Raw genomic sequence first — 26,885 nt, 5'->3', positions numbered from 1 at the left:
TAGAATACTTGAGCAAATTTAAATTCTCGAAATTTTTGATGTTCAAAATATTTTTAAAATTCTTATATTATTTGAATTCCATATCTTTTTCAGTTTTTAAAGTATCATTCTTAAAATTCTTGAAATACTTAAAATTTTGAAATTCTAAGAATTCTAAAAAATCTCAAAATTTTCAAAATTTACAAAAAAAAATCTTTAAACCTTTAAATTTTTCAGAATTCTTTCAACTTTTAAAATTTCTCAAATTCTTGGAACACAATTCTTGAAATTTTTATAATTTTGGAATTTTTAAATTATTGAAATTCTTGTTTTTTTTTAAATTCTTGATTTCATTAAAATTGTTAAAATTTTTAAAATTCTTATAATATTTAAAATTCTTAAAAAAATAAAATTCTTATTTTTTTAAATTCTAGGTCTTTGTGGATGAATTTCATGAAATTTTTAAAATTCATAAAAAATTTTTTTTTTTTGAATTCTTGAAATTTTTTAAACTTTTTAAAATTCCTGAAATTCTTGAATTCTTTAAACTCTTAAAATTCTTGAAATTCCATTAAAAAATTAAAATTTTTGAAGCTCTCAAAATTCTTTAAACTTTTAGCTTTTTTTTTGAATTCTTAAAACTTTTAAAATTCCTTAATTTCTTGATACTCAACTCTTGAAATTTTTATAATTTTCGAGATTTTTAAATTCTTGAAATTTTTAAAATTCTTGATTTCATTAAAATTGCTGAAATTTTTAATATTCTTAAAATATTTAAAATTCTTAAAAAATAAAATTCTTTAAATTCTTATTTTTTATAATTCTAGGTTTTTGTCGATAAATTTCATATTTTTTTTAAAAAAATCATATTTTTTTAAAAAAATCATATTTTTTTTAAATTTTTCAAATTCTTGAAATGAACTTCTTAAAATTTCTAAAATTCTTGAATTCTTAAAACTCTTAAAATTCTTGAAATTCTAAGAAAAAATTAAAAATTTTGAAACTCTTAAAATTCTTTAAACTTTTAGCATTTTTAGAATTCTTAAAACTTTTAAAATTTTTGAATTTCTTGATACTCAACTCTTGAAATTTTTATAATTTTCAAAATTTTTAAATTCTTAAATTTTTTAAAATTTTTGATTTCATTAAAATTGTTGAATTGTATAATATTCTTAAAATATTAACAATTGTTTAAAAAAATAAAAATTCTTAAAATTCTTATTGTTTTTTAATTCTAGGATTTTTGGAAATTTTTAAAACACGTAAAATTCTAGAAATTCTTGAAATTCTTAAAAAAAAAATAATTCTTGACATTATTGACATTCTTGAAATTTTTGAAATTCTTGAAATTTTTAAACTTCTTAAAATACCTGAAAATCTTGGATTCTTGAAACTCTTAAAACTCTTGAAATTCTATTAAAAAATTAAAAAAATTGAAACCCTTAAAATTCTTTAAACTTTTAGCATTTTTAGAATTCTTAAAACTTTTAAAATTTCTAAATTTCTTGATACTCAACTCTTGAAGTTTTTATAATTTTCGAAAATTTTAAATTCTTGAAATTTTTAAAATTCTTGGTTTCATTGAAATTGTTTAATTTTTTTATATTCTTAAAATATTAACAATTGTTTAAAAAAATAAAAATTCTTGTTGTTTATTTAATTCTAGGATTTTTGGAAATTTTTAAAACACGTAAAATTCTAGAAATTCTTGAAATTCAAAAAAAAATGTTTTTGAAATTCTTGAAATTTTTTAAACTCTGAAATTCTTAAAATTCTTTTTTAATTTTTTTTTTAATTTTTAAAATTCTTAAATTTTTTAAATTAATTTTCGAATTAAGGGTGCACAGAAACCAAGGAAGTTGTTGTCTTCTTTTACCAAAATAGTCAAACTTACGGACAAACTTAGTCAAACTTTGTTATAAATTATTTGGTAGACTGTACTTTAGGGGATTAATCAAAAATTATATCGATAGTTCCCGTAGTTTGAAGATACTAAAATGTCTGTAACACAAATCTGGGTGCAAAAGCTCTGGCTTATATGCACCGTTAAAATTTTATTTTTGAATTAAAAAAATATATAGGGGAAATATGCCCATTTTAATCACTCTAAGCCGTTCGACCAATTCTCATCACTTTTGCCTTTTTCCGCTATGAAATCAACATTTTCAAATATATCAACAATTGAGAGTTGCTTGCTCACTTTTGTTTGAGCTATTTATAACGTTGAAACAGTCAAAAATACTTTATGAAAGCTATAATTCATGATCAAAGTGCTGATAGGCCGATAATAGAAATAGGCTGAGAAAGGGTATAGTTCCCCTAGTTTGAAAATTTTAAGAATTTTGAGAATTTAAAAATTCTCAAAATTCTTGAAATTTTTAAAATATGTATTTTTTAATGCTTAAAAATCTTTAAACTTTTGAAATTTTTGCGATTTTAGAAAATCTTATTATTCTTAGAATTTTTGAAATTCGTCAAATTCTTTAAATTCTTAGAATTCTTGAAATTCAGAAATATTTGTAATTCTTGAAATTCTTGTTTTTTTTAGTTCCGTAAATTCTTGAAATTCTTGTATTCTCTGCGTTTATTTTTTTGAATCCTTAGATTTTTGTTTTTCAAATTTTTGTGTATTTTGACATAACTCATTTTTTTTTTAATTTTCGGGTCTAGAATTTTTAAATTTAAGTTTTTTTCCGTTTCTGTTCTGTTTCAGCTGCATACCGCTTAAGAAAACAAACTTAATGTGACCCTTTCCTTGACCGTTTCTTGAGCGATTTCTTATATGGAGTTTTGCGTTTCTTTCGAGCTCCATGCAAAAATTTCGAGGAGCCGATTAGAAAAATACCGTAATCTGGGGCGAATTGGAACTACAGTCTGAATAGGGACAGCAGTTTTTAGAGCACTTAAAACTTCTAAATTTGGAAATGGATGTACACATTTTGTTGGTCTGAATCTTTTCTAATCGAAACCAACCAGAAAAATCAAAATATTGTGCTCCAACATGGTTAAAACTGCTGTCCCAATTTGCCCCATGTGTCCCGATTGACCCCAGTTTACGGTATTTAAAAAAAGAAATAAAAACAAAAAATAATAAAAAAATAGAAATAAAAATATGAAAAAAATATTAAAAATCTTGAAATTATTGAATTTATTCTTTTTTGATTTTTTTAAATCGCTAAATTTTTGCTTTGTTTTTTTTTTATTAATTTGTGTGTATTCTACATTTTAAACACTCTTTTTTTTAAATTATCAATTTATAGCTTTTTGAATTATATAACTCTTAAATTTAAATTTTTTTTTAGTATTTTTGTAATAAAAAAAATAGATCTTTTTGATTTTCTTGAATTTTTTTGCCCGAAACTGTCAATTTGTAACCGCGTTCCTCACCAAGTTCGTACTCTACTGTTTGAGTAGAATTTCTCACTTGCTTTAAAGGAGATTGTGATATCCAACTTTTTCAGTAAAACCACAAAATTGCCATTAAGTTCAATTTTTAAATAAGAAACATTCCGGAAATTCTCCGCCAGGCAGAGCCAGTACACGAGGACCACTTTCAAAGCAGCGCTCCCGCCCTCTAATTAATAACATAGTTCAAATACGTGCCAACGTTCACCTTCTGCGCCGCACCACAGCTCAAAAAGACCTGCTTGCGCTCCACATCGATGCTGAACGTGCCCTCCTCCAGCGTCAACTTACCACTGCGGTAGTCCTGGAAGGCGGGCAGCCGGCGCGGCCCCAGGACCGGATCTTCGAAGCGTAGCACCTCCAGGGCGGTTAGATCCGCTGGAAAAATTTAGAAACCTTAGTTTGATTTTTTAAGGGGGTTTTGTAACTACCCACCTTTGAACCCGATCTGCTTGGCGAGCTTCTCGCGCACGCTTCTACTGGTATCGCCGTCGGACAGGTTCAGGTTCACCGTGAAGAGGCCCGACCGCTCGATGGGGTTCTCGAGCGTGACCGCGACGAACGGTTTCACGGAGAACACGGCGTACGGGACGCCCGGGCGGACTTCCTCGCGCATCTTTTCGGGGGCGTCCGGCTGGTCGGTGTAGCGGATGTGCAGGGTTTCGAGTTCGAGGGTGCCGCGGAGGTACTCCAGGTTTTTGAGGAGCACTTCGTGCTCGTCGAAGTCGAGGGTGACGTCCATGGCGCTTTTGCCGGGGCCGGATTCGACGCGTTCGCGGATCATCTGGGCGAAGGGCATGACGCGTTTCATGTACTTTTTGAGGATGTCCTTTTTGCCGAGTTCGACGGCGATGAGCTTGTTGTCGGGGAAGGCGTTGCCGGACGCTTCGAAGAGAGCTCGCATGGTGTCGAGCACGCAGGATTGCCACGGCGGGAAGGACTTGGCGACCCAGATGGTGCCCTCGGTTGGTTTGATTGCGGGGGGAGGGGCTGCTTTGCCGGCTTTTGTTTTCGTTTGCAAGGCCGCTTTAAGGTTGATGCGGAACGAGTGGGCGGCGTCCATGAGGTAGGCGGAGCACTTGATCTTCTGCTCGTCGATGGTTCCGACCTGGGGCCAGGTGGCCTTCAGGATGCTGGTCTTGTTTCCGAGCAGTTGCCAGACGTGTTCGGCCATGTGCGGGCAGATGGGGGCGATCAGCAGAGCTTGCCGGCGGATGAACTCCATGACCAGGTCAACGTGCATGCCTTCGGATCCGCAGAGTTCGCGGTACTTGTCACGCGATGACTGGAACTCGAAGAACCCGGTCCGAAGCGCTTCCTTGTACAGCATCCGCTTGAAGTTCTCGTCCGTCTCCTTGGTCTTGAGGTTCATCTCGCTCATGAACACCGCGTCGTTGAACCCGTCCTTCGGTCCCTTCCGCAGCAGCGGCTTCGAGGCCAGCGTCTCCTTGACCCACTCGATGAACGTGTACAGGCGCAGAATTCCGGCGTCCGCGTTGTTCACGACAAAGTTCGCATCCTCAATGCTATCGCCGGCATCCGCCAGGCAGAGACGCGTTCCGTCCGCACTGAACTTGGCGATCGCCTCGTACAGCGTCAGGAAGTTGCCCTCCGACTTGGACATCTTGGCCGAGTTCAGCAGCAGGTGGCCGTTGCAGCGAATTCCGCGCGGCCACTTGGACGAATCCTGGGGCCAAATCGCCGCGTGGTTGTACAGGAAGAACGTCAGATGGTTCTGGATCAGATCCTTGCCGGACACGCGCAGATCAACCGGGTACCAATAGTTGAACTCGCGCTTCATCCGCTCCAGATGCTCCTTCTTGATGTTGGTCTTCGCAGGCGGCTTAGTTCCGTTGAAGAAGATGTAGTCCCACACTTCAGCGGTCATATCCGAAGCCTTGATCCCGAGCGGACTCGGCTTCTCGCCGCGGAACGATCCACCCTGCAGCAGGTGCACGACCGTGTAAAATGCCATATAAATCGTGGAATCCGACAGCGACTCGATCAGCCACTGCTCGTCCCAGGGCAGTTTCGTCCCCAGCCCATAAGTTCGCGAACACGCGTACTCGTGCAGCCAGTCGAGGCACTTTTCAAAGTTCCGCTCGACCTCCTCGTGGTACAGCTCCATCGTGTGCAGATGATCCGTGGTGACCTTCTGCCAGCCCGGCTCTCCGTAATTCAAGTACCACTGATTGCACAGCGCAACCACGCACACATCCCCGGACCGGGACATGATCGTCTTCTCCGGCTCGTAGTAAACGTCCGCTTCATTTCTACCCACCAAATAGTTCTTCAAGTCCTTCTTCACGTCCTGAACCTTCTTCCCCTTATGTTCACCAACCAGCATGACTCCGTCGTAGAAGCCCTTCAGATAAACCAACTCCTTCGCCTCGGTCAGCTTCTCGCGATCGTTCTGGCTCTGGATCTTGAACTGCTCGTACGCGGTGACGGCGCAAAGATTTCCCAACCCGGGCACCTCGATAATCGGAATCGGCTCGAACGGCATCACCATCTCATCGGTTATCGAGTACTTCTCGCGGAAGGGCTGCTTCTTCTGGAGATCAACCAGCGCGGCGTAATCGTCCGGAGAGTCGGACGGCACGGACGTAACGATGCCCGTTCCCTTGTCCTCCTTGATCGACAGCATCGGCAGCGTGTAGATGACCTTGTTCGGGGTCAACGGCGCCGACAGCGCCATCCCCATAATGTCCTGACCGACGAGTTCGGCAATTTCCTTCACCTCGCCCTCAACCGCCGTGAATCCCTGGTAGGACATGTTCCTAGCAGCTCGACGCGTACAAATCCAAACCTCACCTTTGCGTGTAGTCTCAAACGCAATGTACTTGATATCCGGATGGACCCAGCAGTTCGTTTGTCCGTACATCGTCTCCGGTCGCAGCGTTCCACAAACCAAATAAACGGGAGCCTTAACCGAAGCCAACTTCGCCGGCAACTTCCCCGTGACCTTCATCTTAATCAGCGTGTACTCCTGCGGACCAACTCCCTCCCCCGAAGAACGATCGTGATCCATACAAGGTTGACCATCCTTCGGCGAGTAGATCGTGTGCCTCTTCCCGTACATAATCTTCCCCCTCGCCTTCAAATGATTAAACTGCCACCTCACAAACGAATCAAAGAACGGATTCGCATCCGTCGTAATAAACGTACGCCGCCAATCAATGTGACACCCGACGCTCTTCAAATCCTGAATAGCCAACGGCGGAAAATACTCCAACCAATGTCCCGTATCAGCAAACTCCTTAATCTCCTCATCCTTCAACCCCAAACTCTGCATAATCTGCCACTGAAACTTGGCCGACCCCGTCTTCGCCACCGCCTTACTCTTCTTCCCCTTGCTCTTATCCTTCGGCACCACATCCCGCTCCTCCTGCACAATCGTTACCTCCTCCTCCTTCGGAAACACCGGCGGACACCCGTACGCCTCCATCTCCCGCTTCAGCTTATCCGCGCACGCCTTAATCGGCATTCCCGTGCAGTGGAACCCGAACGGGAACAGCACCTGCTTGCCCTTGAGCCGCTCGTACCGCACGGCAAACTCGGCCTTCGACAGCGAAAACGCATGCCCCAGGTGCAGCCGCCCGTTCATGTACGGAAACGGGAACGTCACCAGAAACTTCTCGTCCGGGCTCTTGCGCGGACCGGCCGCGGCGTCACCCTCGTGCAGCTTCTCGCGCTCCCACCGCTCCTGCATCTCCCGCTCGATCTTCTGCAGGTACTCCACCTTGAAGGTTCCCTTGCGTTCCGTGGCCTGGCGGAGATGAGAAAGCGTCAACAGTCATTGCGTCATTCGCGGAGAAAAGCCCAAACAAACTTACCATTTTGTCGGCTTGAGCTAACGGATCACCTAGTTATCAATAAAATGAAACTATTGTATTTATTTCCTGCCGAAAAGCCCGAAAATTCCGCATCCACATGGAACGATCGACCGGCGAATCGCGAAAAATGGTTCCACTGCGACCGCAACACGTCGCACGCGAACTGTTTTGACAGACATGCAGATGACATCGCTCTGAATTTTGAGCTACTTGATGTAGTACTAGAATAAGTTTATTTTGCGATTCTACACACTCATCTGAAATGACACAATAATTGAGTTAATTTTTCTAGAATTTAAATCCGAAATATGAAAATCAAAAATTTAGCGACTTAAAAATTAAAAAGAACTTATCTTAAATTTTAAAAGAAAAACTCTCAAATTTAATCATTTAAAATTTCTTAAATATAGATCTAGGGTTTTATCCTTGGTTTTATCTCAAAATTGTACTCAGCTATCAAAGTCTTAACTTAGAAATATCGATGCCAATATTTCAAAAAGCATCATGTACACACCATCCTTTTTGAGAAAAACGCATTTGAATGTAGAGCATCCATTTTCAATTCCCATTTTAATATAAAAGCAAAATATGATGTTCTAATAATAACAAACGATGAAAAACGTTGCTTTTATTGATACTTGATCATCCAAATTCAATAAAACATTATTTCCGTAATTTTATTTGAGAAAAAAACAAAAATAACTTTTTTTTGAAATCACCAACGTCTATATCACCCTGCTGTCATTGATGGAGACACTTTGTTTTGATTCGTTTTTCTTCGCCGAATGTACATGGCGCTTTTTTCATGATGCTTTTTTTTCGTCACGAGGTTCATGTAGTCTTTTATTTGACAGGTTGACAGGGCTATATAAACAGGGACTGCTGATGGCAGAGATTTTGTTTATGTTACTTTATTTAAAATCATGATTAAATAGACTTTACTGAAGTAACTTTTGCTCATTTTTGGTGGAGAGGTAGCTTATTAGGAGTACTTTCAGAATATGCAATCAGTGCTGAAAATGTCAGGGGCGAGGGGCAGGACACAGTTAATCAATCATGTTTACACTAATTAATTAGAGCTGATTTTCGTCAACTAGCTAATTGATTAGCGCTGATTTGACATTCCATTCCCATCTCATATTGAGTTATCTTGACGTTGAGAAAAGTCATTTTGATAGCTTGAAAATGTCTCTATCTTTGATTTGAACCGCAGGAAAACACTAAACTTTCGATTTCGGCGTGGTTGAGAGCAGCAAACTATCGTTGGAGGCCTGCTAAATCCGGCAAACTTGGTGCTGCACAAGAAGGAGACCAAGGACAAGCAGCTGTCAGCGAAAGGTCGGAAGATTTTGGCCAAACGAGAGCAGGAGGAGCGCGGAAAGATGCAGCAGGCCTTCCAGCTAGACGATGCGATCGATAGGCAGGACACGGATGTTTTAGGGACCAAATATGCTGACCTAGGACAAACAGAGCAAGTTTGCAACATCTACACGCAGAAAAATCTGATTGTAAACCTAGCAAAATGTTGGGTGTACTCCACAAACATGATAGTCATCTCAGGGCCTGCAAACATGTTTGTCCAAATCAAACCAACAATTTTTGTCGATCCAACAAACATGTTTGTTATGGCCCAAAATGACATTTTCAATCTATCAACTATCATGAGGGATGGTTCAACAAACATGTTTATCGAATGAATAAACTATTTTATTAAACTGATAATCTGGTTTAACACGTTTTTCTTCTTCTTGTCTTATTCTTTATTTTAAAGACAGTGTTGTTTGTTTATGTTCTATTTATTTATTTTTTGCACAGTATGCATTTTACATTAAAATTTAAAGAAAATAATCACTCGATATTCCACTAATAACACTGTTGTCCAGCACCTGCAGCCAAGAAAATCCTCCACTCACTCCATGGTGTCACGTCATCTAATGTGAGAAAAATAATGAAAAAATATGCAAATATTTTAGAATAAACATCCTTGAGCATAGTTCAATGTGGCATTATTTGATCAAAGTAACATTTTGTTAAAATAAAAAAAGACCTCTAACCTGATAACAGCAGGAAACCAGGAAGCTTCGCCGGAACTGGACCAGTAATCCTATATTTGATTCGCGACAATCACAAATTGGTTAAACAAGAAAAACACATTATTGTCAATATTCAATGCTGAAGATAATAAATACTTACGACCTTGCCACATTCTTCGGCATTATTTTTTTAAAGCCGTACAAAGAAAACATTTCGCGTCCTTTTTCACTTCGGCCATCTTTATAATTCAGTGAGGGTGAAAAATATACACTCAAAATTTTCAGTACACGTTGAGAAAAATCAAATCAAAGGCAACAAACATGTTTGCCAAACTGACAAAATGTTTGTGGAATCAATAATATGCGATTGTTAAATTTATTAAATTGGTTTGTTGCTTTCATAAACCAAGATATGTGTTTCTAACAAACAGGTTTGTTGATTCAAACTAACATAATTTCCGTGCGTGTACTACCGCTGCCAAACTCCCGCCTGTCTCTCTTCCTCAAGCGCTGCCTTGTCCAAGAAGGTCTTAATTGAAGGGGCAATAAGGACTCCGGCTCCGAAATGGACGCCTTTATTGTCGTCGGGAGACCTGTTTGGCATTCTCCAAGCCACCGATGTCGGTTTGTCTTCGGCGTCTCATCGTCCTCATCAGCCCGAATGGCAAGTTCTACTGCTGCGATTCTGTTCCGGTGACAACCGACTTTTTGATCTCGCCCTTGATCAAAAGGCCGGTGGATGTACCGCAGCGTGGTGCTGGTGTGGTGGAGGTGACTCGTCTGCAAGGTCATTGTTTGCGTTTCGATGGATTTCTTCTAGAAATCGTCCAGGCGTTGACGCGCCGGATGAAAGCGGATCTGCACGTAGATCGTTTTTCTGTGAAGGTTTGGTGGAGAAGGTTCTGCGGTTGTGATGACCGTCGTAGAAGTGAATGTGGGATCACATGACACAGTAGCATGACCGTGGGCTCCACGTCCGAATAATGTCTTTTACATGGGAACATTTTTCTATTTATTTATTTATTTCAAATTAAGATTAATTCCTATTTAGTGAAACATTAAACAAATTTTCAACCCTTAGTTGTTTTGCTTGATCAGCGTTTCATACAGCTCGTCGGCCTCCTCGCCGGTCTTGACCCGCAGCAGCACCGACGTCGGCGGTGGTTTCATCTCCGGAATGCACACCATCATGACGTTGTTCTTGCCCATCCCCTGCACCGGTACCGCCTGTTTAAGAATGATGTTAAGTAAAATCTGGCCGATGCTGGTGTCAGCCCGCACCAGGGCCCACCTCTTGGATGTGCAGCGTTCCGATGCCACGGTCCGGCTTTGACGAACAGTTTGCACCGCTTAGGGAAGATGCTGTCCTTTTCCTTGACCGGCGTGAACTCCACCTTGGTCGGTTCGTCCCAGTCGTTATTGGCGGTGGCCTTTGTCCGGCTTATTGTCTGCGGTGGGTTTGGCCACGTTGGGGAAGCTGAGGATGGTTCCGGTCGTGGAACTTGTCGAGCCAAACCCAAAGTTGAATGGTTTGGCTGCCGCTGGAGTCGGTGCCGCGGCCTTGTTTGTCGTTTGTCGTTTGTCACTGGTGCGTCGCTTCCAAACGTGAATCTGCTAGTGGGTGGCTTTGCGGCCGTTGACTCCTTTGTGTCCACCTAGCTGTTACCCTTCTTTACCTTGATCTCATCTAGATACTTTTCGTGATTTTGAAGATCGGCGTCAGCTTACACCTCGGATTCTCCCTGACCATCTCCGAAATCCAAGTGGCCACGACCAGATTGAGCGCCTTCACGTTGGCAGCATACTCCTCATCCCGGTTGCCCTTGCCGGCGGAGCCTGTGTGTCCTCCTTCGGCGGGCTTCCGAAAAAGACTTGCTAGATGCTGGCTCCCAGCGCGGACGTCGTGGCCACCGCGAAAGCGAAAATGGACTGGCTCCTCCCTCGGCCGGTTAAAACGCCGGTGTCTACGTCACCCCGGCGAATCCCTTGAACGCACCAAACACCAACGACGATACACTGCTGCCTGCGGAATCTATGCCGGCGACTCGTTCCAGTTCCTGACGGGGCAAGTATCCTCTGAGTTCTCGAAGCCGTGACTGCGGTCGGCCGGAAGAAGACCACACGTAGACTTCGTTCCGAACCAGGTTGGCCACTTCAATTTCCAAACGTTTGCTTTACGTTTGTTTTGTTTTGATGTTTTGACGTTTGACCGTCAGCCCAAGAAAAAAATTGAAGGGTAGGAATACGCTAATTGATTAGCGATAATCCTAATCAACTAATTGAAAATTCTAATCAACTAAACGATTATTTTTAATCAATTAGGGCTTGTGTCTCGCCCCTCGGTCAGGGGTCATGACTCGAAAATCGGCGACGCTGACACGAATTTTTGAGATCCATTCAATGAACCGCAAAACCGTGACATAAACAAACCCGGCGCAGTCGTGAGTGCCCTAGCTCATTGAGCAGCTGCAATGCGAGGCAGTAGTCGACCAACGCTCATTCGACGTTGCACGCACACACATAAAGAAACAAGTTTTTACACAAAAAGTTCGTATTTATGCGTGGAAATGTAATTTTGAATATAAGTTATGGTTGTTTTAAGTGTTTTGCACAGTCTACAACCATTCAACGTTTTGAAAATTGTCAAAATAGTGTTTAAAGAGGATTTTACGAGTCAGTCAGATGACACGAATTGAGTGAGTGTAGCTCATTTTTTCACGTCTCTCATTCTCCAGCAGCCGACCGGCACAAGTCAGGCGGCAGTGGTTGAATAGACACAGTAGGCTTTCAGTCACATGCTAGCAGTGAACAGACATTTTGGTTTGCTTCATGTGTACGCTGGGTTGGAAACTTTTTGCAGGCCTGTATGCAATAACCCAGAAAGTGTCAAAATGTACATGATGCCTTTTGAGATGTTACCGTCGATATGTAACACTCTGTTAAATTGTTTAATTGAATTTAAAAATAATAATAAAATAATACTTAAAACGCAAGGATTAACATTTTTGAATGCAGCCCTTACCAAGGCTCGTATATGTTTGCTGACATATCTGGCGGCCAGTCAAAAAAACCAGAAAGAGATAGGAAACCTGATGCAAACAAACGTCCAGCTGTAATGTAAACATACTTTGAATGTGTTGGTAAATTTCTGACTAGAAAGCCTTATGAGCATTGCATATACTTTCCATGTGTTAAAGCATACTGCAAAAATCCATGATAGTCAACACATGCAGTTTATATGCGATGCTCACAAAACGCACTTGTAAGGCACATAAGAATCATCACACATAAATCAAAATCGGTTATGTGCAACATGCATATAATATATATTAGGCTTTCAATTTAATTTTATTGTTCCCTCATACGGAGCATATATTGATACGTCATGGTTATTATAAGACGCATGTGTGACTCGAGTATGTGCAGCTTGCATTTAAATTTTATCATGATATTTATTTCAGTGTACTTGTTTTTTTTAATCCTCACCAAAATTATTCCACATTGGATAATCAAATCAAGAGATTTTTGGTCTCTACCGAGGTCTTAAACCTAAAATATCGCATATTCGTCAAAACTGAACCTACTCAGATATGTGTATGCCCCTTTTATATGAGTGAACTTAACTCAGATCTGGGTGAATTTCACTAAGTTTTCGTTGAATTGAGGCCGTTGCAAATATTTTTTAAAGTTTATGTCGCCCGCCCCCCCTTCAAAATCGGTTCGAAAAATCAGGGGGCAATTTTTTTTCAAAAACATCAAAATTTTAAAGGAAATAGAAATTTAACCAACTGAAAACAATTAGAAATGCATTTTCCTGGGTTTAATCAACCCCCTTCGATCCCGATCAGAGTCGAGGGACATAAACTTCAAAAAACATTTGCAACGGCCTAATTTAGGGTCGCTGAACATAAATTTCACTTAAAAAAAATTATATATTTTTAATTATATGATTATCTGAAGTCTCTAAAGAAACCTTCGAATAATCCAATTTTGTATAAACGAATGAATTTCTGGAGCAATACGAGAAAAAGGCGGATAAGCATTTTGACAGCTGGAACTATTTTGTAAATTCCGAGAAAACAAGTATTATTTTCAAAAAAAACTCGAGATCCTCAACAATAGCTGGCCTTCCCAGCAACTTTGTAACACTGCGGGTTTTGTTAAATAGTTACCTGTTGGCTTGAAATTTGCTAAAAAAAAGTTCTGGCTGTCAAAATGCTAATGCGCCTAGTTATGCGCCCAAATTGGGTCCTAAAATTAAGCTTAGATTGCTGATATTATTGTTTACAGCGATAAAGCTTATTTTTCTGAGTACAATGACCCTTTGTACGACTACAAAGAGTTTAAAACGAGGTTTAAAATGGATTTTTAAATCAATTTTGAAAAATTATCCTCGCGGTCCTTCTTGACAGAAAAGTTCCTACTTGACAGCTCGTTCCAAGGGGACCATAGTTGATCCATCGAAAAAATGTTGTCTTGTCAATTTTTTTTTTTGCATTAAAATGAAAAAAAGTGATCAGAAATGGTTTTTAATCGTGTTTTTTTACCGTTGTACATAAAAATTGACATAGGGCTTTAGTACCCAATTAGGCATATTTTTCTGAGCACAATGTCTCGTTGTACACAAACAAAAAGTTTAAAATTGATTTTTAAATTAATTTGCGAATGTTTTGATCCCAGCTATCGGAAAGTATCTTGTTTGACAGCTCAATAAGGGGGCTATAGTTGGTCCATCGCAAAATGTCGATTTGTAGTATTTCATTAATTATTTTTTTCGTTTGAAAAAAACGGTGATCAGAAATGGTTCTCTGGCATACAACTGTTTGTAAAAATATATAAAAGTCCCTATTTTAGTATTTTTGTAATTTAGTATTTTCGTATTTTAGTATTTTAGTATTTTCGTATTTTAGTATTTTAGTAATGGAATGTATTTGAGTATTTTAGAATTTTAGAATTTTAGAATTTTAGAATTTTAGAATTTTCTTGGCCGCGACCTAGCTTCGTACTCAGCTTTTCGATTTTCAACAAAACTTTCCATTCTAGTACCTCCCCAAAACAACCCTGCAATTTGAGAACTCAATCATGTAAATATTGGGAACTCACCGAAAAATCTCGCATGTGTCAAAATTGCCCCACAAAACGTCAAAGTTTTAATCAGAAAAGATCAGCCACAAGCACGGTTTACACACCTTTTCGGTGTTACGCAAAGATTTACAAGAAGCCGGCACAATTTCGTTGCATTTATTGCATTAAAACACGTTTACTTCAATCCTTGCAAGGTGAGTATCGGTTTAATTGGATAAAACAGGCGAGTTGTCGTGTTTTTATCGAGGTTCGACGAATCTTGTTGTAATTTTTTAAACCTAACCTCACTCTTGCAAATTCTGACGAAATATTGTTGTAAACCGATGTAAATACGGTGAAATCGGTCGATTTTTTTTCCCGCAGACTAAACCACATCAGCAGCAATGGCCACCCAGTTCCTGAACCGAATCGGCCAGCTCGGTCTGGGCGTCGCAATCGTCGGCGGAGTCGTCAACTCGGCGTTATATAATGGTTTGTTGTTGCCATGTTCCGGGTGCTTGTATAAATTACTAAAATGAATGTTCTTGTTTTAGTCGACGGTGGCCACCGGGCGGTCATCTTCGATCGCTTTACCGGCGTCAAGCAGACGGTCTCCGGCGAGGGCACGCACTTCTTCGTGCCGTGGGTTCAGCGGCCAGTCATCTTCGACATCCGGTCGCAGCCGAGAAACGTTCCGGTGGTGACCGGCAGTAAGGATTTGCAGAACGTGAACATCACGCTGCGTATTCTGTTCCGACCGGTGCCGGACCAGCTGCCGAAGATTTACACCATCCTGGGTCAGGATTACGACGAGCGTGTGCTGCCGTCGATTACGACGGAGGTGTTGAAGGCCGTGGTGGCCCAGTTCGACGCCGGTGAGTTGATCACGCAGCGTGAGATGGTTTCGCAGAAGGTGTCGGACGATCTGACCGAACGTGCGGCCCAGTTCGGCGTCATCCTGGACGATATCTCGATCACGCATCTGACCTTCGGCAAGGAGTTCACGCAGGCCGTCGAAATGAAGCAGGTCGCGCAGCAGGAGGCGGAAAAGGCTCGCTTCATGGTCGAGAAGGCGGAACAGATGAAGCAGGCCGCGATCGTTTCGGCCGAGGGTGACGCCGAAGCTGCCGCGCTGTTGGCCAAGTCGTTCGGCGACAGCGGAGACGGTCTGGTTGAGCTGCGAAGAATTGAGGCCGCTGAAGATATCGCGTACCAGATGAGCCGATCCCGGGGCGTGTCGTACCTGCCGGCCGGCCAGACGACGCTGCTCAGCCTGCCACAGTAGATTCGGGATTCGTGTCGGTGGACAAAAGCATTTCTTTAAGTAGATCGTAGACAGCAGAGAGTTTGAATTTGTTTTAGTCAGTTTGGGGGAAAAGAAAAGCGGACGATTCCATTTGGTCCATTATCTGGAAGCGTTTTGAGGAAAAACCCAAAAACACACACACGCGACTGTTGTTATTATTTGACGCGCAGTTTTGTTACAATAATATCCCCTCTCACTAAAAACAGTTGAACAAAAATTGCATTTTCCGGAAGCATTAACCAACAATTTGGCACGATATGGAGACGGTTAACAAAAGGGACCGGAGTGAAACCATTTATTTTATACCAGGCATTCTGTTTTTCTAAGTTAGAGTTATCATCACTCAACTTGCATTGTTGTACAATGCGAGTTTGGGTGGAGAAAATAAACGAAAAGGATGAAAATCGTAAAGAAGTGTTGTAAAATTTTAGAAAATAATATCACGGTTCTTAACAACTTAAAACATATAAAAGAAATTTTTAAATGCAAGAGATGGTGAAGGATGCTGTTCGTAATGCTGTTTCTTGACCTCTTTCCTTTTGAGCTGCGTATTATTTATTAAATATTTTTTTTTCTAAATTCTCAGATCTCTAAATTCCAATTTTCAAAAAATCTCCAATTTTTAAACTCATAAATGTTTAGATTCATAAATTCAAAACAAGAACAAAAAATTCTTAAATACAACAATTCTGGAATTAAATCATGAAATCCTCAAACTCTTAAATTCTTTAATACTTACATTTTTTAATTCTTAATTTGAAAAAAAATTAAATGCCACCTTTTCGGCGCCACCTCAAATTACAAAAGATAGATATTTTTGGAGTTATATTTTTGGTTAGAAACTCAAATTTAAATTAAAAGTATTAAATCAAGTTTTTTTAAAGGTCCTATAAGCTACCATTTTTTTATATTTATAGGACCTAAAAAAACTCTAGAAATTCTCATATGAAATAGAAATTTTGACGAACTGTTTTAAAAAAATTCAAATTCTTAGATTTCTGATTTTGAAATTTATTATTATTGAGCTTTATTTTTTTAGTTATAAAATATCTAAATTTAAATAATTTTATATTTTTTTCAGTTGAAATTCCTTCGAAATTTTCAAAATACCTATTTAAACTTTAAAATTTTTGAACACTTGATTTTTTAATTTTAGATTTTTAAAATATTTTTCTTAACGCTTGTACAAATTTTATTTATAGTTGATGGCAGTAATGATGGCAGTCGTCCCAGTCGCCACTTTAAATGAGTTTTAACTTCGAATATTAAAATTCACTCAAAAATAAAAAATAAATAATGCCGTCATAAACTGCCGTTCTACGCATAATTGTCCCATGTCAGTTATGGACGATTTTGACCTCGATTTTGACTTTATGACATTTTTAAGTTTAGTCTGATGGGTACTTTAAGAAAAACACATAAAATCTGGTACTTTGTTCGGAAACTCATTAAAAACAACACCAAGTCTGTTTGTTCCATTGTTAAACTTCTACGCATAATTATCCCACCAAGTATTTTCTTTCATATACAGTAGTTGTTCGGTAACTGGGCGTTGTTTAACTGGGCTGCTTTTTAACTGGGCGCTCGATAACTGGGCTGTAGCCCAGTTAAAAAGCAGACAAACGTCAAAAAACCAAAACAAACCGAAATCACCGAGGGGTTAATGGATGCAAAAATCATGGTCAACAAAAAAAAAACTGTTTTCAAACTTTTATGTAATTTCAAGACACAATTAAAGAAATATGAAAAGTAATCATTGTAAACAAATTTGAGTAACTTTCATTTTTATATTTCATCAAATAAATATTATGCATCGCTAGTCCCCTCGTTATTTTTCGTTCAGCCCAGTTACCGAACAACTACTGTATCTATAGAATCATTGGTTTATCGAAGCATTATGTCCTGTTAACCTATTGTATAGCAAGAGGATCAAAAGTAGAAGTGATAAACTACTAACTGGGCCAAATAGGGACATATTGGGCGGATAGGAACCCACGGGACAATTATGCGTAGAAACATAAAAAACGGTCGAAAAATTTCAATCGCGTTTTTCTCAGTTCTAGATTAAATTTTCAAAACAACCTATCCCTCATGGGTTTCCTATGCAGATAGGGCCTTTTGAAAATTTAATCGAGAGTTGCTCTTTTTTGAACATGGGACAATTATGCGTAGAACGGCAGTAAATGCTCGAGAAATTCGTTCCTGCCCAGTTAACTCAATCCGAATTCTGAAACGGAATCTAATTAGAATCGTATACAAATTCCGTTTCAAACGCAACAACCGATTCCGTGTTCGAACCGGTTGTTGCGTTTGAAGCGGAATTTGTTTACGATTCTAATAGATTCCGTTTCAGAATTCGGATTGATTTGACTGGGTGGTGGCACGTTATTCTACGTCAAAACGGGGTTTTCACATAAAATTATGAAAAGTCTGTATACAGATATTTATTTGGTTTGTTTACAGAGATTTCTCAATACACCACATGGGTCTCTGCAAGTCAACTCCGTGGGAAGCTGCTCCCCAAAAAGCCCGCATGTAGACAACCTGCACTGCACGGCAAAATAGCCGAATAAACTTCTTCAAAAGATACCACCTTGCAGTGCCGGGTTGCCTACATGCGGGCAGTTTTTCGACGGGAGCTTTTCGGTTTGACCACCAGGCGACGCCAAAACCATTTTGACAGTTTGTGTTTCCGGGCAAAAAAGAAAAAGCATACGGCGAAGAAAAACAAGAAGTTCTTTCCGTCACTTTAGTTTCGATAAAGTAGACACATTTTGTCAAAGGTGCGCAAAATTTCGCGTAAAAACCGGTGTTTTTGTGCCTGAAAGTGGCGGAATATCTCGCAAATGTATCGCTGACGTCCCGGGGAATCGCTTGCAGAAGGAATTTCGACGAGAAACTAAGAAATTAGTGCTTTTTGAGCGGTTGGAAGATTTTGTTGACGTTCCGCCTAACCTCGCGTTCCGACCGCGGTCAACAATGTTTTGATCGTTGATGTTTGTGTTTCCGGTTTGGAGGGAGGGAATCGGTTTAGGTTTCCCGCGGGGCCCAGCGATACGATTGCGCGAAATTTCACCAGCAGGAATGATTGCTTGAAATAGTTAATGACTCTAACTTTTCGTTTTAGCTAATTCACCAAGATGGTCCAGCGATTGACCCTGCGACGACGCCTGTCGTACAACACCAAGTCCAACAAGCGACGTGTGTAAGTATCTTACTGGTTCCGGAACATTTCCACGAATTACGCACAATGTTTGCTACCATTGGAAAGTTCGCAAAAGTGACTTTGTGATGCTACTATTTGTGCAAGAGAAAACCCGCCAGTGATATCCCTTTGCCTGTTGGACCTGGGCCACACGCAGTGGCCATCGGGTGCCAGCACTTCCATCGGATATTACAGAAAAATTGTGAAGCAGATTTGTCGTGGCTGGTTTAGATTACCTTGTAGATTATAGCTGTTTTACTGAATCTTATGAGAATTAAGTGGAAATTTAGAAAGATTTGAAAGTTAATCGTAAACAAGCTACTATTACTATAATAAAACAGAAAAAAGTAAAATTTCTTGGAAACTAGCTTAATAATCTTGATTTAGATAATGATAAATATTCATGAAAAAGTATTTAAACATTAAAAGAAGAACAAAATCTGTGACTTGCCTACGATTGATCTTCGAATCTAATTTACGCGCAATTTTTGCTACCATTGTTCAACGATTCTCGCTAGTTTTACAATGCTACAAATTGCGCTAGAACAACTCGCCAAGAGCACTCTTTTGCCTATTGATTCTTCGTTGAACCGTGAAGATTCGATACTTCCATCGAGTGTTACAGCCGAATTCTCTTTGAAACCACTTGTTAACTTCTTGAAGCTGCACAATTTTTGCTACCATTGTTCAACGAATCCCTCGATTTACAGTGCTACAAATTGTGCTAGAGCAAATCAGGACATTCTTTTGCCTATTGATTCTTTCGTACCCCGTAAAGATTCGATACTTCCATCGAGTGTCACACTTGCTTTCAATTTTCAAACCTACTTAAGGAATCCCTTCCAAAAAATTCACATTGTAATTCGCCCCTCCCCTCCCTCCTCTTCCAGTGTCCGCACGCCCGGCGGCCGGCTGGTCTACCTGTACGTGAAGAAGCAGCGCACCGTGCCGAAATGTGGCCAGTGCAAGGAGAAGCTGAGCGGCATTAAGCCGTCCCGCCCGAGCGAGCGTCCGCGCATGTGCCGCCGCCTCAAGACGGTGACGCGCACCTTCGGCGGAGTCCTGTGCCACCGCTGTCTGCGCGAGCGCATCATCCGCGCCTTCCTGATCGACGAGCAGAAGGTCGTCAAGGTGCTGAAGGCCCAGCAGCTCGGCAAGCCCGTCAGCAAGCCGCCGAAGATCCCGAAGGCACCGGCCAAGGCCGAGGCCGCCGCCGCCAAGAGCAAGTAAACGCGCCGGGATTGGGGGAAGCTGATGTTTAATTTATAAGAACACTCCAAACTGCTACAAAACAAAATCAATAAACTGGAAGTTTAAAAGCTGGATCTATCGATGGTAAGTCGGCGCGCTGTTTTCGATTGTCCGAAATCCTGCAGAGATCAAAATCTGGATTGACGCCGTAGCAATTCCAGTTTATCTTGATTTATTTCTCTGATTTGTTAGTTTTCAAAAGATTCTTAGCGTCAGTTGTAAACAAAGCCGTTTTTCGATCAATCTGCTTGTCCTGCTTTTTATTGAAAAACATTGAAAATTTTATTTGTTTCAGAGAAAAAATCAAAAGAGTGCCAAATTCCCGATGACTGTTACGTACAGTCCAGGCTCGATTATCCGAAGGCCTCGGCAAAATTTCACTTCGGATAATCGAATAACGATTTTTTTTTCTTATTTTTAATAGTAGAACGCACAAGGAATCGGTTGTTGCGTTTGAAACGAAATTCGTAAACGATTTAAATTGAATTCCGTTACAGAATTCCGATTGAGTTGACTGGTCCTACTCTAAAGTGGTTTAGAATTTTTAAATTCAAGATAGCGGTCAAAATGGGTCGCAGAATTAGGATTTTATGTTAAGAGTAAGAAAAAAAAACAAAACATTTGTTTTCTTCATGATTCGATTATCGGAAGTCCAAAACAAACCTGCGGAAAAACGAGCCTGGACTGCATTGCAAATTATCCGAGAGTTCATGAATTTAGAAACTAAAAAAAAACAATTAAATAAAAAAGTTGAAAAACACCAACAAATTTAAAAATTACAAATTGAACAATTCAGAAAGTTTAAAATTAATAAATAAATAATAAAATAAATACATCACAAATTTTAAATCCAAAGTATTTGAAGAAACGAAAAATAAAAGAAAACAAAAATTAAAACAATTCAAAACATCAAGGCCATTGCAAATTTTATGTCAAATTAAAAAAAAAACATACTCTGTGTAAAAAAGAAAAAAAATAACATTAGAAAAAAAAGTTGCTTAATCCACCTTCAGGTGGTTGATGCCTTCCTCACCCTGTTGGTCGATCATCGACTGTCATTTTTCATATATTGAACTGAACCACAATCGAATTTTATTAAACAAAAAAAATTGAAAAAACCTGTTGGGAAATAGATTGAGGTTATGTCAATTCAGACCAATTTTTTAAACTGCTTGTAATTTTAGATAGGTAAGTCAGATCTGAAAAATTCTTAATCCACAAGAAAGGTCATTTCAGAACCTTTCTGAAAATATATAATATGGCAAATTTTCATTTAAAAACCACCCTTTTTTGCAAATTGTGAAATTTATATGCAGCAGTTTTTTAAGCATAACTTTTGATGTGCTTTACTAAATCTTATAAATTTCATTAGGGACTTATGGGACCCCAAGACGAAACGAATGATACGGTCAAAATCGGCTCAGCCAGTGACGAGATATTCCAGTGACATTGATTCACATTGTACACATGTCTACATACAGCCAAACACACAGACATTTGCTCAGATGGTGATTCTGAGTCGATATGTACAAATAAAGGTAGGGCTAGGAGGTCTAAATAAAAAGTTCATTTATTGAATGATTTTATAGCCTTATCTCAGTAAGGCCGTTGCAAATATTTTTCAAAGTTTATGTCGCCCTCCCCCCTTCAAAATTGGTCTGAAGATCAGGGGGCAAAAAAAAATTTTTTCCAAAAAACTTCAAAATTTCCATGAAAATAGAAGTCAAACTGAAAACAATCTAAAATGCATTTTTCTGCATTGATAATCATATTAAGCATGTTGGGGTTTGTTTAAACATGTTTTGATTTTATATGAAATTCCAATGTACAGCACCGCAAAAAAAAAAATTTTCGCAAAAAATAAAATTTTCGTGAATAGGTGATATTTTGGAAACTAATGATGGCAAAACAACTGGACAGGTGTATAATGCAATTTAAAACACTTTTTTCATTGAAATGTTGAAAACATGGCTCGTAATTTCAATTTTTATACTTTTTTACTTCGTTTGTAATGCGTTTCCGCCTTTTCGGGCGCGGTTTGCGATTATTATTTTTATAAAACTTAGTTATGTAACAAAAATTGGTTTCGAAATAAAGAAGGCATAACTTTCTAGCATTGCTGCTAGCTAAATTTTTAAAGTTTCTATTTATTTTGCGCAAAAAAATGATTGTAATTATTTGAATTTATTTAAGTACTTGGTGACGAATGGTCAAATTCCGGTAATTCAATAAACAACAAGATTGAAACACTTTTGAAATGCTTTAATCCTTCTACTCTACTCACTTGTATGCATGGTACCAATATGATCGGTAAAGATAAACAGAATGAACTCATTATGTACTTATTTTGCTTAAAATTACAAAAAAAGAACACAGTTCTTTAGCTTACTGTATTTTCGAACATCATAATCAATGAAAATCGTGAAAATATGAACAAAATTCTGAATTTCATTCTGCCTTTCCAGACATTCGGCCTTTTGAATTTCGGCCTTCCGAGATTCTGCCTTTTGAGTTTCGGCCTTTTGAGGCAATCCCATCACTTCAGTGGTCAGAACTCGAGACAGGGTTGCCAGATCCTCAATGTTTTAGATTCGTTGGAAAGGTCTTTAGATAACCTAACCATCGGTGGGTCGGATGATGGATCCGGACATTGTTTACATACATTTAAGTGAGATCCAGCTACAAAAAAGTACATAAATATTACTTAAGTGGTCAGAACTCGAGACAGGGTTACCAGATTACCAATGTTTTGGACTCGTTGGAAAGGTCTTTCAATTACCTAACTAACGATGTATAACATGATGATGTTTGGTTCAGTTAACTGCTATTTATTCAACTTCCTAAAATATGCGAAAACACATTTTTATACATAACTTTTGAACTACTTATCAAAACTTCAAACAATTCAATAGCACCGTATGGGACCCTAAACCAAGTCGAAAGCGACTGGTTTGGTCAAAATCGGTTCTGCCAGTGCTGAGAAAACTGAGTGACATTATTGGTCACATACACACACAAATACCCACACACATACACACCCACATACACACACACATACACACAGACATTTGTTCAGTTTTCGATTCTGAGTCGATATGTATACATCAAGGTGGGTTTTCGAGCTTTAAATAAATAGTTCAATTTTAGAGCAGGATTATAGCCTTATCTCATTGAGGAAGGCAAAACAAAATTATGATACAAATACAAAAAATAAACGTAAAAAAAAAATCATAAAAATTAAGAGAAAATAAAAAAAAGGAAATTTCAAAAACAGCTCTAAAAGAAAGCAATAATTTTAAAATATTACAAAAATCAAAGTAACAAAAAGAAAAGTAAATAAAAAAAAATCTAAAATAAAAGAAAAATCTAACAGACAACAAAAAAAAAATCCAAAAATAAACAATCGTCTCAAAAAATTAAAAAAGAAATAAAAATTTCAAAGAATTCTACAAATTTAAAAGTAAATAAATCAAACAGAAAATAGGCTTCGTCATAATATCATAGGTTTGATGCTTGTTTTGTCAAGGAGTATGATTTGATCCGGTGTGGAATTAAAATCGAAGTTTTCAGTAGGTATATTGCTGAAGCTTCCATTTTTACACATGGACACAAAAAAAAATCTCAAAAAATACCAAAAAAAGGTTATAAATTCCAATTAAATACATAGAAATCAAAAATATTTAACAAAATAATAAAATTAACATCTGGGCCATTAAGAGCATTCTAGGTCAACGGAAAGTGGGGAAAATCAGGTTTAAAAATGACGCAAAATTCAATCAAATTTCAAAATTCAAAATGCATCTGAACGTGCTTAAAAAATGCAACAAAATGAAGGGTAAAGCTTCCCAATTGGTTAAATCGAAAAGAAATTATTTGCATTTTAGTAAAAAAAATAAAAATAAAGGAGTTCCATTAGGTTTTACGCCGACTCGATTTAGAGGTTAGAAAGGAGTGCACTGTTAACATGGACATGGACATGGACCATGTAAACAGTGCACACGATCTATCAAATGACATCACGGCGTTAAACCTAATTCCGCATTGGGTAAGGCAGTTTAACTCATAAAATGATTTAGATTTAACCAATATTGGGATGCTTCACCTCTCATTTTGTTGCATTTTCAGCTCTTTCAGATGCATTTAGAGTTTTGAAATTTAATTTTGCCAAAGTTACAGACTTACAAATAAACAATCCAATAACAAATTTCGACAATTAAAAAAACCATAAAATTTTAAATTCCTGTTTTTTTTTTTCATATATTTGCTGTGACCAACAATATCGGCTTATGAGCTAAGTTCTTTTTTTAAAAGTATAAGAGAAGTTATGAAATATATGTCTTTATTAGAAAATGTCAAACAAAACATCATAAAAATAGTCAACACTTAACCTAGCAGTACTTTGGAATGATCAATCCCTTCATCATGTCGAAACTATTCCCGTCCGGATGGACACAAATCGGCTCCCCAGCTCCATCCACCTTCACCAGCAAATATCCGTACTCGTCGATACCGGCAACCGTTCCGGTAACGTCCAGCCCATCTCTATCCCGAATCGTTACACTCTGTCCTTCGTGCAACCAATACCTCCTGTACAAATCGTACAGCACCTCAACCTTCCCCCGCTGAACCTCTTCAAATATCCGCTCAATCTCGTTGAATATCTGCGCCAACAGCTGCTCGTACCCCAACGCTTCCAATCGCTCCCCTCTCTCCCGATTAAACTCCTCAATCACATCGTTCACGCAAGTCGTCGGCGTCGAGTTACTCAAATTTACCCCGCAACCAACGTTCACGACGGCCCGCGTTCCCTCCAACTGCGAGTTGACGATGATCCCGCCCAGCTTGCTCCTCCCGTTGGCGTACACATCGTTAGGCCACTTGAGCCGCACGTCCAGCTCGCCGTACCCGGGTTGGTTCCGAATCCCCAGCACGATGCCCAGTGCGATCAGGTGCTGAACCATTGGAAGTCGTTGACCAAGGGAACTGTCCAGCGGGACGTGCAGTTGGAGGGAGAACATGGCACAACCGTCCGGGCTGAGCCACTGGTTGCGGTTTCGGCCGGTTCCGCGCGTTTGACGGCGTGGGATCGCGACGAAGCCGTGCGGCAGGGTCGCGTTCGATACGATGATCATGGAGCTGGTGACGAGGGGGAGGTACAGGGTTAGACGGCCGATTTTGGTGGTTTTGAGGTAATCGTGGAAAAGTTGGGTGGAGAAGTCTTCCGGGGGTTGGTCTGTGAGGACTGGAAGTTGAGATTCGGACGCTGCTGGGATGAGGTCGGACTTGGAGCAGAAATGCAAAGAGAGATCGCTGACTTTGAGCTTGTTGGGAATGCTGAGTCCACTTAGGAATTTACGATTAACCTCTTTTGAACCAATTAGGAAGGCACTTTGATAGCAGAGAGCTTCTTCATTGTGTGATGTCCTGAAGTTTATTCCAAGTTCCGTACATAAGACGTGCTTAAGGATCTCCAGGTTCTGCTTGTTGTCTTCGAATGGGACAAACTCGATCTGTGTTGAGATCGCTCTTCCGCAGGTCTTCAGTTCATCTACCGCAATTATACTCACAGTCCGACTCGTGTCTTCACGAGCAATCACCTCAACCTGAACTTCATGATCCTCACCCCTCAGATCTCTTAAATGCTTCGTGACCCGTGTTACGCCCCCAACCTCACCACAATCAAACATCCCCACAACATCCGAACAAACGCCCAGCAACTTGCCCCCGTTCAAAAAGTAATCCGCAAACACCTCCGCCAGCGACGTCTCCAACCTGCCGTGGACAATCAGCGCCGCCGTACTATCGGGCCAGGCTCGACCGCGGACCTGCTCCGCACTCAACGGGTACACCGTGTAGCGATCCGGTTCCAGAGAGCGCTGAAGAGTTGCTATCAGTTCGAGGCGTACGGGCTCCACCTCGGAGTAGACGAGAATGTTGGGAGGTTTGCTGGACATGGTGGTTGTGGAGTTGTTGTGGTCAATCCGGCGACCCAGCTGGCATCGGAACGTGTTGAGTTGGTACTGGAACAGCTGCTTCCGGTGGAGGTTTGCCGACACTAGGCTTCTGGCGGCTTTAGTTGGGAGAATGTAGACTTAGTTTGAGGTCAAGTTACATAACTCGTACATTACCATACAGTTGAACATGTTTTGGCCATCAATTTGAGCACTTTTGCTTGTTGACTTGTGTCGCACCAAACAAAATAGAGCGTTCACTAATGACTACGGAATGGGTCAATCAGCCAGACATAAACATTACACGTGTCTGACCAAGACTTTGTGTTAGGTAGAAAGGGACAGAAATCAGCAGAAAAACGACAACGACGACAGTCAACATAAATGTATGAAAGAGAGCAAAGTGTGAGAGAGTTGCGGTGTTTGCGAAGTAGGTACAATGCAGACTCGATTATCCGAAGGCCTCAGACAAATTTCACTTTGGATAAGGCAAATTTTATTTAAAGTTTTAAACTACAAAAAATCAGAAATTTTACTATCGACTTTCGACAAATTACGACACAAGTACGATCGCAATAATCTCGATTGTGAGTCAAGAAATTTAATAATTTAGAAAAAAAAAATATTGATAATGCAAAAATATGAAAAATCAAATTTATTTGCAAAAAAATCCAAAAATTTAAATTAAAAGAAAAAAATCAGAAATTTTATTTTTTATAATTTTTTTATAAGAATTTTAAAAACATCACAAGTTTAAAATCACAGGTTCAATATCTCTTTAAAAAATATAAATTGCAAAGATTTCCAAAAAAATCTAACGTTTAAAATTAAAAAAAACGTTAAAAATCCAAAATT

General features: G+C 39.3%; 4 protein-coding genes and 1 pseudogene across 5 annotated transcripts; 2 read left to right on the top strand and 3 right to left on the bottom strand.

Moving 5' to 3' along the window:
• Positions 1-3,453: 3,453 nt before the first annotated feature.
• On the bottom strand, positions 3,454-7,379 carry LOC120422403 (leucine--tRNA ligase, cytoplasmic). The gene is made up of 3 exons (XM_039585820.1): positions 7,221-7,379; positions 3,820-7,153; positions 3,454-3,762 (listed from the first exon to the last, which is right to left on the bottom strand). Exons 1-3 carry the CDS (start codon positions 7,221-7,223, stop codon positions 3,554-3,556), a joined length of 3,546 nt encoding a protein of 1,181 aa, XP_039441754.1. The 5' UTR covers positions 7,224-7,379; the 3' UTR covers positions 3,454-3,553.
• A 1,660-nt stretch (positions 7,380-9,039) lies between these two features.
• Positions 9,040-14,371, bottom strand: LOC120422398 (nuclear pore complex protein Nup50-like; annotated as a pseudogene).
• Position 14,372: 1 nt separating this feature from the next.
• On the top strand, positions 14,373-16,037 carry LOC120422402 (protein l(2)37Cc). Its single transcript, XM_039585819.2, has 3 exons — positions 14,373-14,532; positions 14,702-14,809; positions 14,872-16,037. The coding sequence occupies exons 2-3, from the start codon at positions 14,722-14,724 to the stop codon at positions 15,600-15,602; spliced, it is 819 nt and encodes a 272-aa protein (XP_039441753.1). The 5' UTR covers positions 14,373-14,532; positions 14,702-14,721; the 3' UTR covers positions 15,603-16,037.
• A 2,286-nt stretch (positions 16,038-18,323) lies between these two features.
• On the top strand, positions 18,324-20,153 carry LOC120422414 (60S ribosomal protein L34). Its single transcript, XM_039585828.2, has 3 exons — positions 18,324-18,406; positions 18,751-18,828; positions 19,719-20,153. The coding sequence occupies exons 2-3, from the start codon at positions 18,764-18,766 to the stop codon at positions 20,056-20,058; spliced, it is 405 nt and encodes a 134-aa protein (XP_039441762.1). The 5' UTR covers positions 18,324-18,406; positions 18,751-18,763; the 3' UTR covers positions 20,059-20,153.
• A 4,251-nt stretch (positions 20,154-24,404) lies between these two features.
• Positions 24,405-26,349, bottom strand: LOC120422427 (biotin--protein ligase). 2 transcript variants are annotated; one of them, XM_039585844.2, is made up of 2 exons: positions 26,208-26,349; positions 24,405-26,149 (listed from the first exon to the last, which is right to left on the bottom strand). In XM_039585844.2, exon 2 carries the CDS (start codon positions 26,031-26,033, stop codon positions 24,468-24,470), a length of 1,566 nt encoding a protein of 521 aa, XP_039441778.1. In that variant the 5' UTR covers positions 26,034-26,149; positions 26,208-26,349; the 3' UTR covers positions 24,405-24,467. The 2 variants fall into 2 exon arrangements, with proteins under 2 accessions (XP_039441778.1, XP_039441777.1); XM_039585843.2 differs by having other exon boundaries at positions 26,213-26,346.
• Positions 26,350-26,885: the final 536 nt, after the last annotated feature.

The sequence above is a fragment of the Culex pipiens genome, chromosome 2, assembly GCF_016801865.2.
Source record: "Culex pipiens pallens isolate TS chromosome 2, TS_CPP_V2, whole genome shotgun sequence".
NCBI lineage: Eukaryota > Metazoa > Arthropoda > Insecta > Diptera > Culicidae > Culex > Culex pipiens.
Note: the sequence above shows the minus strand (reverse complement) of the source record. Positions and strands in the feature narration are given on the sequence as shown.

Coding starts and splice junctions, on each gene's coding strand:
- LOC120422403 (XM_039585820.1), bottom strand. Junction 3,763..3,819: donor CAAGCAGATCGGGTTCAAAG/GTGGGTAGTTAC, acceptor AAATTTTTCCAG/CGGATCTAACCGCCCTGGAG.
- LOC120422402 (XM_039585819.2), top strand. CDS start 14,722: ATGGCCACCCAGTTCCTGAACCGAATCGGCCAGCTCGGTCTGGGCGTC. Junction 14,810..14,871: donor CAACTCGGCGTTATATAATG/GTTTGTTGTTGC, acceptor TTCTTGTTTTAG/TCGACGGTGGCCACCGGGCG.
- LOC120422414 (XM_039585828.2), top strand. CDS start 18,764: ATGGTCCAGCGATTGACCCTGCGACGACGCCTGTCGTACAACACCAAG. Junction 18,829..19,718: donor AAGTCCAACAAGCGACGTGT/GTAAGTATCTTA, acceptor CTCCTCTTCCAG/TGTCCGCACGCCCGGCGGCC.